This window comes from Ictalurus punctatus, chromosome 27 (assembly GCF_001660625.3).
Source record: "Ictalurus punctatus breed USDA103 chromosome 27, Coco_2.0, whole genome shotgun sequence".
Lineage (NCBI taxonomy): Eukaryota > Metazoa > Chordata > Actinopteri > Siluriformes > Ictaluridae > Ictalurus > Ictalurus punctatus.
Genome location: NC_030442.2, coordinates 8,998,797 through 9,014,815, shown reverse-complemented (window position 1 = coordinate 9,014,815; position 16,019 = coordinate 8,998,797). Strand labels below are relative to the sequence as shown.

The window sequence follows — 16,019 nt, the reverse complement described above, 5'->3', positions numbered from 1 at the left end:
TAAAAGTTTAGGAAGACGTATTTTTAAATACAGTAGCAAAAGACGAAAATGTACAAATGTAAACAAATATGGGTCATTCTACGGAAATGTGCATTTTTCTAACCCTGGACTTCACAGAATGATTACACTTGAAAAAACACTTTATACACATATAAAGTTACAATGTATTTATATTTTAAAGTAAAACAATATGTTATTTGAACAATTACACATTATTGAGCCATCAATGTGGCTATATGTTTTTTTAATCAATTATATAGAATTCCAAGCACCATAAAAGTGCTTGTCCCCACTGTCTTGTACAGAGGTTGAGTGCTGTATGTTGAAGTCAGAAACATGTTGTTTTTTTTGTTTGTTTGTTTTTTTACTATTTAAACAACAATAATGTATGCATAACTATCAAATATGTGATATAAATGACTTAAAAAACTAAATGTCAAAAAATATATATATAAAATATATTATAAAAGTAGTTGTCCCCTGGAGTCATCTCATTGGTAGTTCTGTACAATAAAAGTATCTTATTTTGAAATAAAAAATCATACTGATGTCATAATTTGACTGCCTGTGGCCCCTTCCCTGAGGATCTATGAGGAAAGGCAGATGGTAAGTCCACCGTCTCTTTTTAGTTATTAGAAATGTTGTCATTTATATCACAATTTCATATGAAGCTTTTAGTTGAGGTCACTGGTATGACCTACTTTATTCTTAGGGAAATGTAAAAAAAAATTTATACAAATGGATTAAATTACATATTTTAGTGTGTATGCCATGATTTACAACATGGGGATTGAGGCCCTGTAGCAGCCATTTTGTAAAATGCATTTTTCATGAAAAATAGATAACACCAGTGACGATGAGTAACTACAGTGACATGTATAAATAAACTTTATTCAAAGCTGTTCCTTGAGTTCATTTGCATAGAATATCAGTTTTCAGGATTATAAGTTCTTTCTCATTGTTAATGCTCCTTTGCACAGTTATGGCTAAATTGAGTGCAGCTGAGAAGCAGCGGCATTACAGGCAGCGTAGGGATGCTGATCCCGAACGCAGAAAAGGATATTTGCAGAGCAGGAAGCAGGGCTATATCAGAGATGTTGAAATGAAAAAGAGGAAAAGAGTGAGTGAGCTAAGTGAAAGAGAGAAGAAAGCACAACGAAAGGCATGGAGAGTCCGTCAGCAACGGCACAGGGCAGGACTTAGAGCAGGAGCGGTGACCACTCCATCATCAACAGACAGCAACCCATCACCCAACGTTTCAAGGTACTAACTGAACTGAACTGTTACAGATCCAGAAATCAAGAGTGATAAAATAGTTATAAAAATGCACATTTACTATTCATTCACACGCTTTGTGAATGTGAATAGTAAATGTGCATCTTTATAATTATTATTATATATATATATTTTATATATATATATATATATATATATATATATATATATATATGTGTGTGTGTGTGTGTGTGTGTGTGTGTATATATATATATATATTTATACACACACACACACACACACACAAATATATATATATATATATATATATATATATATATATATATATATATATATATATATGAGAGAGAGAGAGAAACTTTTTTCAAGAAAATACTTTTGTTTTACAGACAACCACAACAAGAGAGGCGAGCACGTAGGAGAGATGCACAAAGCAATCGAAGAGAAATAGAGAAACTGAAAGATGAGATCATCCTTTGGAAACGCAGATATGAAAAGGCGAAGAAACGTAACATACGACTTCAGCATGCAAATCTGGTCAGTCCAGAAGTTAAAACACAAAACATTCTTCAAGAGTTTAGACCCAATGTCCTCGAAGACCATCACAGTGGGCAATGGTGTGTTGTTCGCTATGATGATGAACCCTACCCTGGCATAATATTGAAAGTGGAGGAAAATAATGTGGAAGTCAAGTGCATGCACCGAAATGGAGTGAATAAGTTCTTCTGGCCAAGTTCCAGAGATGATATTAACTGGTATCATGATGACCAGATCATGTGCCTGATTCCAGAGCCCCTAGCACTGAATAGGCATTCAGCTGAAATTGATCAGAGGTTCTGGGAGATCATTCTGAGACAGCAAGGCAAGTGAAATAAGGTAACATAAATTGTAAAATGGGGACAGTTTACCCCTCTAAGTTATAACCTAGTAACATAGCATGACATAAAATAGTAGCAGACAACTGCAGTTTAGATAATAGTCTTTGTTGGGCCTTTTTAGTTGTTACTTTTAATTCAGTTCAAATGTGCTTAAACTGTTGTTTATGAACGTTCAAGTGTTTTGACATATTGTCAATGAGTTTGACTGCATGCCAAATGAAACCATTTTCTTAATTAGTTGAGGAATAAGGATTTTTGGTCTTGTATGTCACTGGTGTTTCATTGTGTCACTGGTGTTACTGTGTGTTTTTTCTGTATCATTAAATAAAATGTGTCATGTTTGACATGATGATAATCTTATATTCATTACATGTTGCTACACTTAAGAGTTCAGATTCCAAGGATTGCATCATTACTTGTTTATTACAGTTATTTTTTAATATTCTTATTTTTATAGGAAATTCATAGTTGTGCAACTTAAAAAAACATCATTCAACCACACTTTTAACAAACCATAACAAATCAAAATAAAATAATAATTTTCTGATTTGTTGCATTATCAATGTTATTCTCTACCTCTGACTACATGTAGTGAAGAGATTGAAAAATAATATTTCATAAAGGTTTTTATTATTGCCAAATGAGTAAGGTAACACCAGTGACAAACAGACGGTGCATGCCATCTTTAAATAAATGCACAAAAAAAGAAAAAATAATTAAGCTGTCATTTAAGTGTATTCATACAGCCAATGATTTAAGTAATAATGTGGTCCAAGTTTAAATGTTAAAAAAAGAAATACATTTTAAGACATTCTGCCATTCCAAAAGTACACGTTTCTGTATATATATATATACATATATATATATATATATATATATATATATATATATATATATATATATATATATATATATATATATATAAACACAAGTTATATTCTGATTAAATTGCCTGAGAGAGTGCCTCAATGACACAATGCTCCAAAGTTTGTGTGTGGTGTGTGCATCTGTGTATAATATGTAATAATATATGTTATTATATATTATAATAGTCTCTTTTCCTTCCACTCACTTACTTTTCTAGGCAATGTAAATGTCAAACAATTTTGTATCTATGTGGAAGACTATAGAGGATATCAGACATCTTTAATTAGTGTGGCTGGAAAAAAAATATTACAGCAGGGATGCTAAAATACAGATGTAAAAGGGGGAAGTCTCATTCTAGTTTCTAATTTTTAAAAAATCATATTTTGTGATGGTAAGGTCGTACATGACCCACAATTTCATGATTTTGGTTACACCCATCCCTAGCAGTTAATCATCAGACTATCATTAAAATGGCTACAGAGCAACTCAATCTCAAAATACAGTGCTGTGGAAAAGTATTTGCCTGATATCTACTGTCTTTGTGTATATCTCATACTAAATAGTTTTAGATCTTCAAACAAAATACAACATAAAACAAAGGCAACCTGAGTAAACACACAATACAGTTTTTATTTATTTATTTATTTTTGGAAGCAAAAAAAGTTATCCAAGACCTATCACCAGTGTGCCACATTTAGCAGCAATAACTGCAACCAAATGCTTCTGATAAATGGAGATCAGAATTTTGTTCTTTGCAGAACTGCTTTAGTTCAGCCACACTGGAGGGTTTTCAAGCATTAACTGCCCATTTAAGGTCCAGCCACGGCATCTCAATTGGTTCAAGTCAAGATTTTGACTTGGCCACTCCAAGACTTTAATTTAGCCTTTTTTTTTTTTTTTTTTTTTTTTTTAAAGACATTCATTACTCCTATGCTTTGGATCATTGTCTTGCTGAATAATCCATTTTCGCTTAAATTTCTGCTTACAGACTGAAGACCGAAGTGAAGATTCTCCTTTAAGATTTTCTGGTAGAGAGCAGAATTCATGTTTCCCTCAATTATTGCAAGTTTCCCAGGCCCTGAAGCAGCAAAGCATCCCCACATCATCACATTTCCACCACCATGCTTCACTGTAGGTATGATGTTCTTTTTGTGGAATTTTGTGTTTGGTTTATGTCAGATGTAACGGGACCCCTGTCTTCCAAACAGTTCCACTTTCAACTCATCTATCCACAGAACATTCTCCCAAAAGGTTTAAGGATCATCAAGGTGCGTTTTAGCAAAATTCATATGAGTCTTAATGTTCTTCTGGGTTAGCAGTGGTTTTCACCTCGCCACTCTTCCATGGATGCCATTTTTGCACAGTGTCTTTCTGATAGTGGAGTCAAGAACAGTCACCTTTATGTATGCAAGAGAGGCCTGTAGGTCCTCTGATGTTGTCCTTGGCTCATTTGTGACTTGCTGGATGAGTAGTTGCTGTGCTCTTGGGGGAATTTTGGAAGGTCGGCCACTTCTGGGAAGGTTCGTTACTACGCCTAGTTTTTCCATTTGGAGAGAACAACTCTCACTGTGGTCCTTTGGAGTTCCAGAGCCTTTGAAATAGCTTTGTAACCCTTTCCCAGACTGACGTATTTCAATCACCTTCTTCCTCATCATTTCTGGAATTTCTTTCAATTTTGGCACAATGTGTTACTTGGGTAAGACCTTTTAACCTTCATGCTGTTGAAAAATTTCTATTTAAGTGTTGATTTGATTGAACAGGGTTTACAATAATCAGGCCTGGTTGTGTTTAGTCCAGCTGAACCCCATTATGAATGCAGTTTCATATATTTGGGGAATTAAATTTTCACACAGGCCCCGTTGGTACTGGATAACTTTTTTGCTTCAATAAATAAATATCATTTAAATCTACATTTTGTGTTTTCTAAGGTTGCCTTTGTTTTATCTTAGATTTAGTTTAAATTTCAGAAACAGTTTAGTAGAAGATATACACAAAAACAGAAGAAATTAGGAATGGGCAAATACTTTTTCACAGTACTGTACTTGAAATTGTTCAATCAATCAATCTAACAGGGCACACCTGGACAACAAGAAACACCAATCAGTCACATGTTAAACATATCCATATGTTTTTCGAAAATCCGATGAACATTCGAAAAATGTTCATATTTGCTTGCGTAATAATTCAATTTGAACATGGTGAGTCAATCTGGATTTCTTTCTTCATCCAATTGAAAAATAAAATGGATCAAAGATAATGATATGTTCAATGTAGACTATTTGTTTATTGTGTACATCGCTATAGTAATTGTTGTGTTAAAAAAAAAAAAATTATGTAGTGAACCATAGAATAAAAGTACAAACTGAGGAAAAAAAAAAAAAAAACCCTTGTAATAATATATTGTGCAAAACATTCATGATAGGCATAGACTTGAAGGTACAGTTGCGAATACTGCTGGTAACAGCCTAGAATAAATCATACACCCAATCACCATTCTACTTACATTTAAATATGTTACAAGCTGAGCTGATTACATAACATATAATGACTGTTCTTTTTTTCTTCATTAAATCTAGTATTGATCATATTAACAGTAGACATAGATTCTTTAAGAAATATTAAATATACAGTCCCCTCATTTACATATAAAAAGAAATACAGACATTGAAAAGGTGAACATTAAAGCTTTTGTGTAGTGAACAGGTCATGCAGTGTTTCCCTCTCCAGATCCAACAGTTTTTCGTCTCCTTCGTGTGTGTGAGAGATCATAGGTGCGTGATGGTTGAGTTCAAGACTTCTGGCGTGTGCTTTGACTTTGAAGCCTTGGAGAGATCTCTCTGTAGAAAGAACATCAACAGGTCTGCTTATGTGACTACTAGTGTGACAGCAAATATATATTATATATATATATATATATATATATATATATATATATATATATATATATATATATATATATATATATATATATAAAAATACACTCCATTTTCTTCAATCTAATTTTGCTGTATGCGATGGTACTCTGACCTAATGTATTGACAGATTGCAGGGGATATTTGATGGTGACAGAGTTAAAAGTTAAAATCCGGTCAAAGATATGGCAAAGTGAAAAGAAGGTTCAAGAGACACACACAGTCTACGCAGCTCAAAAAACTGGGTTAGAGGTTACACTGAGTGAAAGAGGGCGTGTGTGACAGTTCAGCTGAATGAGCAGACAAGGGTTCAAAAAGTGGGATAACAGACAAACATCAATGATAATAAAATAACACGCTTCAACGCACTACAGAATAATGTTCATAACTGAATTCTTTCATTATTAAACTCCTCAAATTAACATGCTAGGTAATTCGTTTTAGAATTAATTTTCTTTAGATTTTATTCAACAATTTGTCAAAAATAAAATACAACAATCTCCTAACAAATTCATAGAGTTCAGCTTATAGGAAAATCACTGAAAGTCACTGAGCTGTAGCAAGTGTGTTAAAGTAAGCATGCACTTATAATAAATGCTCATATTTAAACAAACCTTGATTGAATGGACTCAACGTTGACTATTTCCTTTCAAAACAAATTTCAGAATTAACCAGACATCAACTCCAAAATCCAACAAATAGATTTTAAACCAATAAAATTAGTCATAAAATTGATATTTCATGATTCATGCTGACGGACATTTTTGCTTGGTAATTACATAGTAATTCTCATCAATGTCACCTTTGTCAGTGTCTCCTCTGACAGGAACTTTCTTCACCGTGCACATTACTTATGGAATCTGAAATACCTACTACACATTTAATGCAATGAAAAGGCCAAAATATTTAGCATAATTATAGTGCTTGAATGAGACATCTTTTAAAATAATGGACCATATTTTGTAGACTAAAAGTGCATGTTCAGGTATTGTGAATACAGCAAATTTTTTGCATTAGACTAACTGTAACATGGCCATTTGTTAGTGTTTTAATAGGTGGTGGTAATGATATGTTTGTGGGTTACACTTCCCATCATTAGCTTAGACATCCTGAGATTGAAAATCCCACAGCTACATTAACAGATGTTAACAGTATGGTAGCAGCAAAGAGATGCTGCTTAAGTGATGCAATGGCTTCTTTATATTTACTAGGCCTGAACGAAGGATTGAGAAAAATACTGTCTTTGGCATTGGAAACAATATAGCACTAAACTACAGCAACATTAACAAATTAATTATTAAGTGTTTACTGAGGTCCCGATCCAGACACAGTGTGAACGTCATGTAAAATCAAAATGCCTGTTACATTATTGCAACATCAATGTATGCTACACACATTAACTAAAAAAAAAAATCATAATCATAAAACGCAAAAACAAAACCAAAAACAACAGCAAAATTACAAACACATCAAAATGAACTTAAAATAGAAAGGTTACATCACATACTTGCTGTTGATTGGACACGGCGTATGACTAGGGGCAAAATGCACTCATCAGCTTTAATGTGAAGTTACTAATGTTATTGTAGTGAGGAGTAATTCTTTCTTCTGAATAACCCGGCTACCTTTAGGTGGGTATTCAGTGTTCACTTACTCATATTAATGCCATGCAAAGTTGACAGCATTTCTCAACATCTCAAATAACATATGAATGCCCTTGATAAAAATAAACAAGAATAGGTCTCCGAAGTGGCACAAGAGAAGTGTTCGCCCTGCTGCTAGGAGATTGCTGATGTTGGAATCCTGATAATGCCACGGCCGTTCGTGATCAAGTGCATACTCTCTCTGCCCTGTCAATCAGACTGATACAAGACAACCGTGGGTGTCCGTAATCACATGTGTGTGTTGTAATGTTCAGAAAGGACAAACCCTTTCCGCTTACAGGTAACGCTGATGCGTTTCTGATTTTGCTGTTGCTTTTCATATTTGCTTGTTGTGCTTTTGGTTTGGATTTTTGGTTTTCTCTAAGCAGACAGAAAGTTGCAGGGTGCCTCTTAGAGTCTTCAGCAAAGTATTGTCCAGAAAATACAGTACATTATTAAGTAGGCCACACCAAGAAATATTCAGCATTGAAGTTTAAAGTGAGATTGAAATCCATAAACCAATATGTACAGTGGATAGAAAAAGTCTACACACCCCTGTTAAAATAGCAGGTTTTTGTGATGTAAAAAAAGTAAACTAAACCAAATCATATCAGAACTTTTTTTTTACCTTTATTGCGAAATTGCAACATATGAATATCAAGTGACAAACATCCAGAATTTTTTTTTTTTTTTTTTTTTGGGGGGGGGGGGGGGGGGGGGGGGGGGGACAAAAACACGTCCAATATCCAGCTTGCATTAGTGTGCACACCCTTTTATAATGTGGCAGTGTTCAGAATCAACCAATCACATTCAAACTAATGTTAAATACTAACTAGTATACACCTGCCATCAATTAAAATGACAGACTACCCCCAAATAAAGTACAGCTGTTCCTATAGGATTTTCCTGACATCTTGGTGACATCCAACTGGAAAAGCCAAACAGCTTACAAAGCCAGTACTGGATTTCATTGTTGAACATATCAATCAGGAGAGGGTTAAAAAAAATTCCAAGGCACTGGATATACCATGGAACACTGTAAAGACAATATTCCACAAGTGGAGAAAATATGGCACGATCGTGACACTACTAAGAACAGGATATCGCTCTAAAATTGATGAGAAGATCAGGAGAAATTGCCACGAGGCCAACAATAAAAGTAAAAGAGCTGCAGCAATTTCTAGCAAGTTCTCCCAAATTCTTCATATCTCTGGGCTATGGGGTAGGGTGGCAAGACGGAAGCCTTTTAAAAACAAAATAAATAAAAAGTACATCCAATCTCCCAAATTCTTCATATCTCTGAGCTATGGAAAAGGGTGGCAAGACGGAAGCCTTTATTAACAACAACAACAAAAAAAATCAAAAGTACATCCAATCTCCCCAAAACTATGTGGAATAATATGTTATGGTTTGATAAGCCAAAAATATTTTTTGCCATAATACCAAATGAATAACAGCACATCACCAAAAGGAGCTGTTTTTCTTCAGCTGGAACTGGGACTTTAATCAGGATGGAGGAAATAATGAAAAGCTCCAAATACCAGTAAATTCTGGCGCAAAACCTTAAGGCTTCTGCTAAAACACTTAAGATGAAGAGGAATTTCGCCTTTCAGCATGACAAGGACCCAAAGCAAACCTCCAGATCAACAAAGGAATGGCTTCACCAAAACATGTTGAAGGTTTTGTAATCGCCCAGCCAGAGTCCAGACCTAAATCCAATAAAAAATCTGTGGAGTGACCTGAAGAGGGCCGTGGGCAGGAGATGTCCAGCCAAAATGACGGAGTTAGAATACTTTTGCAAGGAAGAATGTCAAAATATTGCTAAGTCAAGATGTGCCAAACTGATAGAATCTTACCCAAAAAGATTGAATGCTGTAATAAAATCTAAAGGTGCTTCAATTTAGTATTAGTTTAAGGGTGTGCACACTTATGCAACCAGGTTATTGTACATTATTTATTTACATTTTTCCCGTACAAAGATTCTTATGAAAATGATTTCACTTTAATTAATAGGTTAAAAATTCACAATAAAGATAGAAAAGGTTCTATCATGATTTATCTTGGTTTTTTTTTTTTTTTTTACATCACAAAAACTTACCATTTTAACAGGAGTGTGTAAATGTTTTATATCCACTGTATCTATCTAACTTAATCTTTCATTGCTATTTTTGAACCCCTTCTGCCCTTTGTGTAGACTGTGTGTTGCTCATGTTTGAATAGGAAATAAAAATAAAATTACCGCAAACTCAGAATAGGTGCTGGCAACAGAGTTGATGCTGAAGTTGCGCTGTGGGCTAGCTGGAGTCTTCAACACACCACCTGTACCATACGCAAGATGACAGACATTCTCCTTATTACGTTCTGCCAGGCCTTGATGAGGAGGTTTCCCTCGAACCGGGGTTTTCAAGGAATTACCCTGTTTAAGAGAGTAAAGATAAAATCAGGTCACTTATCTGTATAAAGGACAATACTTTACTGTCGCACAAGACAAAAGCTAAATTAGTTTTTTTACTGCGGCCCTGCACTAACCTTGCTGGCTGATATTGGAGGGCGGGACACGGGCGAGTGGCAGACAGTTCCACAAAATACAGAGCGCATAGTGCTGTTAGAGGCGCCAGTGGAAGTGCTGGAAGTAGCGTTTAGCTGAAGGAAATGCAAGGCGAGTTAGTATAATACATGCACTCTCATGAAAAGAAAGTTAATCAAGTTTTTCAGTGATGGAATTAGCTAAAGCGTTCAATTTCTAAGAATATACATACATCAATGATAAAGACTTCAAGCCAAATGGAAGTTCTTTGAATACTTTTTTTTTTTACCTTTCGTGCCTTGCAAGGCGTCATACTGCCCAAAAATCTTCGTTTACTTGGTGACCGTACAGCTGTGCCATACAGCATGTCCTCCTCTGTCTGTTTGCTCTTTTTCAATTGCTAGCACAGAAAGGTGACACATGAATTTTAAGAACCTGAAGAGCAACATAACAAGTGTTCTCGCGAGGTGACAAAGAGATTTGCTTTGTAACTTACAATCAGGGAAATCGCAAAACATTACTTGTGGTTAATATGTGTAAACAAATCCAAAACATACATTAACGTTTATGAATAAATTTTCACACTAACTCCCAAACAGACGGCATTCTACTCCTGAACACTGGTGTATTATACTGTCCAGTAGAAAAGCCTTTCTAATCAGAGACATTATCAGTATGATTCTCTGGCATCTGCCCTCGACCCATAAATTACAGTATGTGCACTTTTTCTCACTCCATCAATACGTCCTGGTTCGGCACGCATCGTACCCAGACAAGTAGGGTAACCAAATACAGTACAGGTACTTACATACATACGTACATAGAGCGGTACTGTACTATACTGCCCAGTGTGTTTCACAACAGTTTACCTTTACTTTTACCCTTAAATAAAGGTGTCCGAGATGGGATTTTTGATTTACGTCTAGAGCGTCGACTTTAAACACAAGCGCTAGCCTTTAAGCCCAAAATAAATCACAGTTTAAAAAAACGCTATAACAATATAATGTTTATAAAAATATTAACAAAATGGCTTTGACCTTAATTATATGTTTTCTTACAAAACCCAGCACATCCTATTGTTTTTGCATTTTCATTTGTTTTAAGTATACATTACACACTATTTAATGATAATCAGTACTGACTCCATAGTACATGCGCATATCTCAACTCTGATATGAACTACAGTACAATAATAAATTTACATTTGTTAAAATAATTAAATAAAATGCCTTTTAAATGGTATATATTTCATTGCTTTTCACTTTTTTCCATTAATTTCTTGACAGATATACACGGTAAATAAAGAAAGGCACACCCGTTCCTGCTTTTCCCGCTCCTTCTCCAGACAATAGAGTTCCCACTGCTCAGAAACAAACTGCATGAACTTCTGACCCTGGACCAGAAATTCTCTGCCTTGTTCCTGCTCCCACTGCTCGATCTGGGCTTTCAGCTTCTTTTCAAGCTAAATGAGAGATATTGAGTTGCAGGAGCCTTATTTTAATCATCCGAACCAAACAGAAAAATAAATGCTTTCAGGTACACAGCATTAGTTACCTTAGGGAGACCTTTGTGTAGGTCTGATCGTTGTTTCTCCTCCTTTAAAAGGTTTCCTCCTCTGTTGGTAAATCTGGATGGATCTGTGGCTTTTTTCTTAAAATTTAATGATTAAAATTATAAAAAATTAAATGATTAATAATAACAATTATCAGCCAAAACTACTATTACTACTATGAATAATAATAACAATAATAATAGAATCCAACTTACTTCAAGCTCCAAGAAAAGCCTCCAACTCTCCTCCCATTTGTGAACACCTTCAAAAAGTTCTTTGTGATCTTCATAATGCTGTTTTAGGCGCTGAATCTCAGATTCATGAAAGTTCAGAAGTTCTTCACTAAAATTATCTGAAAAGAAGAAATTACTCAACTCTTATTTTGAACTTGGTGCAAACCTTCAGCATTTGCCGGGTATAAATGGGAATTTCTGTTTACCATCATAGAAGGGCAGAAAAGCCTGGCGCTGATCGGTGCTGTAGAAGCATTTATCCCAGACCACCGTAATTTCCTCTCGAATAGCCTTTGTAAGATCCTGAATGTTTCTAAGCTTCAATTCCTCAAGACGTTGAACTTCAGCTTGCAACTGGAAACAAACAGGTGGTGCACATCAGCATTACACGAACGCAGTGAGCCTGTAGCCCGACGGATGAGAATTTCATAAAATAATAGTGAGTATGAACCACATTTTCCAAGCTGTTGTTAATGTCTACATACAGCTTCCATGTTCCTCTTCTTGGACATGGTCATGTGCTCAGCAATAGCATCACGTTCCTCCTGTGAGATGTGCAACCTGTCCCATAGCTCCTGGATCTTTTCTCGATATGACCCACAAATACGCTCGTTCTCAGCTTTCCTGCTCTCAAGCTGAAACATTCGAATGTTAGAGCTTTTGTATTGTGGAGAGTTTCAGATGTAGATGATCATTTGGGAAGACTACACTACTCTTACCTCGTGAAGGAGGACCTTAAGGGAGTCAATGTTGTCTTTGGAGAGACAAAAAGCCTCTTCGTCCTCGCAGACAAGATCCTTTTCAAAACTACTCTCAGGCAGCTGATCCAGATCATCCATACAAAGTATTATCTTTTTCTTCAGCGCAACAAACTTGATGTGTCTTTGTTCCTGAAGAAAAGACAGGTGAAGATATAAGTAAAATATAAATATACACGTCTAAGCTGTTACGATGATTAAACCCAGGATAGATGAATGAAATCCTCCACCTTTTCGGCCACCAGTTGTGCAATGTGTTGTCGGAAGCGTTCGAGTTGCTCCAGGGAAGGAACTGCGCTTGCAGAGATAGAGAACGGCTCCGAGCAGAGAATGTCACAGAGGTCCTGATCCTGCTCGATGAGGGTTTTAAGCGTCTGCATTCTCTGACCTTTCTGTTTCAACATAACTTCAAGACAGGTTCGTATATCTTTCTCTTGTTGAAGCATTGTGTTTGCCCTCTCCTCCTAAAAACAGCAAAACAGACTACTTTAACATATGGATTTTCACAACAAATCAGTAGCCTGGGAACCTGGGACAAGCAGATTTTGTGTATGGGGTAGGGAGTGGGTGTTTTGTTTTGGGGTTGGGTGTTAAGAAAGCTGTATAAAACTACATAAGAACAGCTTTGGTAAGACATCCTCTTACACCTGTCTCACTCTGATCTTTACTGTTAGAGTGTAAAGGATGTCATTTTGAATGTGTTATATTTTAAGAATTTATTGAGGAAATTGAAAAACTGCACTGTTTTTTTTTTTTTTTTCTCCTCACTACAGCAAAATGTGGAAAAATCTAGACCTGTCAATGAGTCCTGGGAAATTTAAGAAGTTATTAAAGTTACTATTGCCTCTCAAAAAGCTTTACCAATCACCATTATTGCTCATGGATGCGATTCTCTTCCCGTCCATGTTAAAGGCAGAACTCACTTGCTATGTCTACATGCAAAGACTTTCGCCAATCTAAATTTATTCCGACTGCTCATTCTGAATGAACTGTGTACATGTATCCTAAACTGGACACTCTCAAAACAAGCTCCTTGTATATGCATGTATATGAGTAGCTATGCACATGGGGGAATGAGGTTTAGTGTCAATATTATCATATAAGCGAGAAGCATGCGAGTCTGGTCAGTGCGTTCGGATTTTTAATCACGTAGCTTGTGTTTTAAATTATTTCTGTCACAACAAATCCCTATCCAAGTGTCACTATTGTCAGCGAGAAGTTTCTCAGCATTTACCCGACATGGATGCACACATCATGCATCAGTAGAACGCCACTGCTCATCTTCTAGTGTGACCAGCATTTAAAGCCACTGCACAAGACATACAGGTTTAATTTCAATTCCCAAGCCAACCTTAGTGAGGTCAATCCAAATCACACATGTTCATATGGATATTAATTTTCTACTTTAATAGAATCTTAAAAAGATTTTGGTCAATCAGATATACATTTCATTTAGATCAGTTCACTCTGTACCAAATGAGCTATTCACTTGTCTAAGTATTATCATCAGTGAATTACTAGGCTGCATGTAAACACTTGCAACTTGCAAGATAAGATGTTCTTCAATTTACATGTGAGAAAGCAAAAGTATTGATCACAGAGTGTACGCCTTTCTATTGGTTTTGATGCTCAAAGGCCTTAATGGGCCTCACTGTTGACAAACAAGCTTAACTGGTTAGGGTCTACATGCATTTAGGGTTTATTCACTTACCTGATACGGAGGAAGCTGCAGCTCCAAGCACACTTTATTTAGCTCTTTACGACAGGTGTCCATACTGGTCATCAAACGCTTCCTCAGACTCTCCTCTTCTGCAATCATCATGTCCAGAAGACCCTAATATTTACATTTACATTTATACTTTTGGCCGACACGTTCATGTCAAGAGATTTGAACCCACATTCAAATCATTCAAATTGAGTTCTAATCAGTATTTCAGAGATGTACTGTAAAAAAAAAATTGCTGTAAAGTTTTCCATAATTTACTGGCAACTTGGGTTTATTAAATCTACAGTAAAGTACTGTATTATCTTATCGTTGTATAAAATAACACATAACCCTGTACACTTGCTCATTTAGCTGATGCAGGACACAACCGAGTTTAAGGTTAAGCGTCTTACTGCCAAGCTGTCATTTGATCACACAACCTTTTGACCTGCATCGACCAAATGTACTGGGTTATGTGTTATTTTATACTACGCAAGATATTACAGTTCTTTATTGTAAATATGTTTTGCAGTTCTTTACGGTCAATTTTACAGCACTTTATTGGCAACACAATAAATTAATCAACAGTACTTTTTTTTTTTTTTACACAACATAATGCCATATTTACAATTCCCAGACCCTTTATATTTGATTTAGTGACCATCTCCACGTCATACTCACTTTGATGTGAGTTTTGACCACATTTGTTCTCTCCAGTCTCTGTTCCTCTGGGATGCCAATCTCCTCCCAAATGTCCTTCAGGTGGCACAGGGCTTTATTGAGGCATGACACTGCCTCTGCAGCAAGCACCTCACTACATTCATAATGAAAAACATGGACATGTTACCAAGGCCAAGGGTAATGACGGGTAGTTGGAGTCTGAGAGAGACCTCAGCCTGGTCAATACAAAGACACGCTCATTATTAGTGTAAATTAAATGTGTAAAGTGTACGTGTATCTAGAGATAGCCACTAGTATGGCCACTTTGAAGCTTTGTCATTCATTTGACATGGCGCATGTTGCCTGGTTACTAGGAGTTATTACACATTAATATGGTTGATTAGCTAGGTAGTTAGCAAAGTCAAGGAACCCGTCATAAGCTAAGCGTTAGCACATTGTAGTTAACAGAACACAATTTAATATTGAATAAACTAAAATATATGACCATTACTGACCTCTTCCTCATCGTAGGGTGCAAACAGTACCAGTTTTAATAGTTTGCGTAGTGGGAGAAAGACGTGTCGGATCCAAGCTTGAGTCTCGCGCAGCCGTTTCTGTCGATTCAAAATACGCATCAAAATAGCGCTTCGGATTTCATTGGCCAGTGGAGGTGCGAACTGCGCATGCGCGAGGGCGGGTCCCAAAACTGGACTGTTTTCTTCATTACGTCAGAAACGGTCAGTCGTCTCGCGCGCACCCAGGTGTCCTCGGTTTAAAGTGTGGAGTGAGATAAACGCAGACGAACTCATACTTGGAAAATGTAGCTGCAGATGAATTATGCAAACGAATTCAAATCATGCAAAATTGCAAATGGTACAAAAAAAATAGCGCCTCGGGATCAGATTTTTATATCGCGTTTAACAGTTTTATATTCGTTTTCTGAATGTTATGATTCAGTCCTGAGCTCGAGTTAATGTCCAGTTCCTGTGTGCATGTTCTCTCCGTGGGTTTCCGCATGGGTTTCCTTCCACCACATAAAATATATTTA

General features: G+C 36.1%; 2 protein-coding genes across 6 annotated transcripts; one reads left to right on the top strand and one right to left on the bottom strand.

Moving 5' to 3' along the window:
* Positions 1-551: 551 nt before the first annotated feature.
* LOC108259274 (uncharacterized) lies at positions 552-4,891 on the top strand. Of its 3 annotated transcripts, none has more exons than XR_008393585.1 (4): positions 552-606; positions 981-1,263; positions 1,626-2,112; positions 3,970-4,891. XR_008393585.1 is itself a non-coding variant. In XM_053676473.1 (4 exons), exons 2-4 carry the CDS (start codon positions 983-985, stop codon positions 3,972-3,974), a joined length of 759 nt encoding a protein of 252 aa, XP_053532448.1. In that variant the 5' UTR covers positions 552-606; positions 981-982; the 3' UTR covers positions 3,975-4,891. The 3 variants fall into 3 exon arrangements, 2 of the variants coding, with proteins under 2 accessions (XP_053532448.1, XP_017314084.1); XM_053676473.1 differs by having other exon boundaries at positions 1,626-2,098; XM_017458595.2 differs by lacking the exon at positions 3,970-4,891 and having other exon boundaries at positions 1,626-2,458.
* Positions 4,892-5,241: 350 nt separating this feature from the next.
* Positions 5,242-15,630, bottom strand: prc1b (protein regulator of cytokinesis 1b). 3 transcript variants are annotated; one of them, XM_017458598.3, is made up of 14 exons: positions 15,487-15,629; positions 14,993-15,125; positions 14,318-14,440; positions 12,837-13,070; positions 12,568-12,738; positions 12,334-12,483; positions 12,055-12,202; positions 11,831-11,967; positions 11,618-11,713; positions 11,379-11,525; positions 10,353-10,463; positions 10,066-10,179; positions 9,776-9,952; positions 5,242-5,818 (listed from the first exon to the last, which is right to left on the bottom strand). In XM_017458598.3, the coding sequence occupies exons 1-14, from the start codon at positions 15,495-15,497 to the stop codon at positions 5,747-5,749; spliced, it is 1,824 nt and encodes a 607-aa protein (XP_017314087.1). In that variant the 5' UTR covers positions 15,498-15,629; the 3' UTR covers positions 5,242-5,746. The 3 variants fall into 3 exon arrangements, with proteins under 3 accessions (XP_017314087.1, XP_053532447.1, XP_053532446.1); XM_053676471.1 differs by lacking the exon at positions 5,242-5,818 and adding an exon at positions 5,944-6,539 and having other exon boundaries at positions 15,487-15,630; XM_053676472.1 differs by lacking the exon at positions 10,066-10,179.
* Between the last annotated feature and the right edge of the window lie 389 nt (positions 15,631-16,019).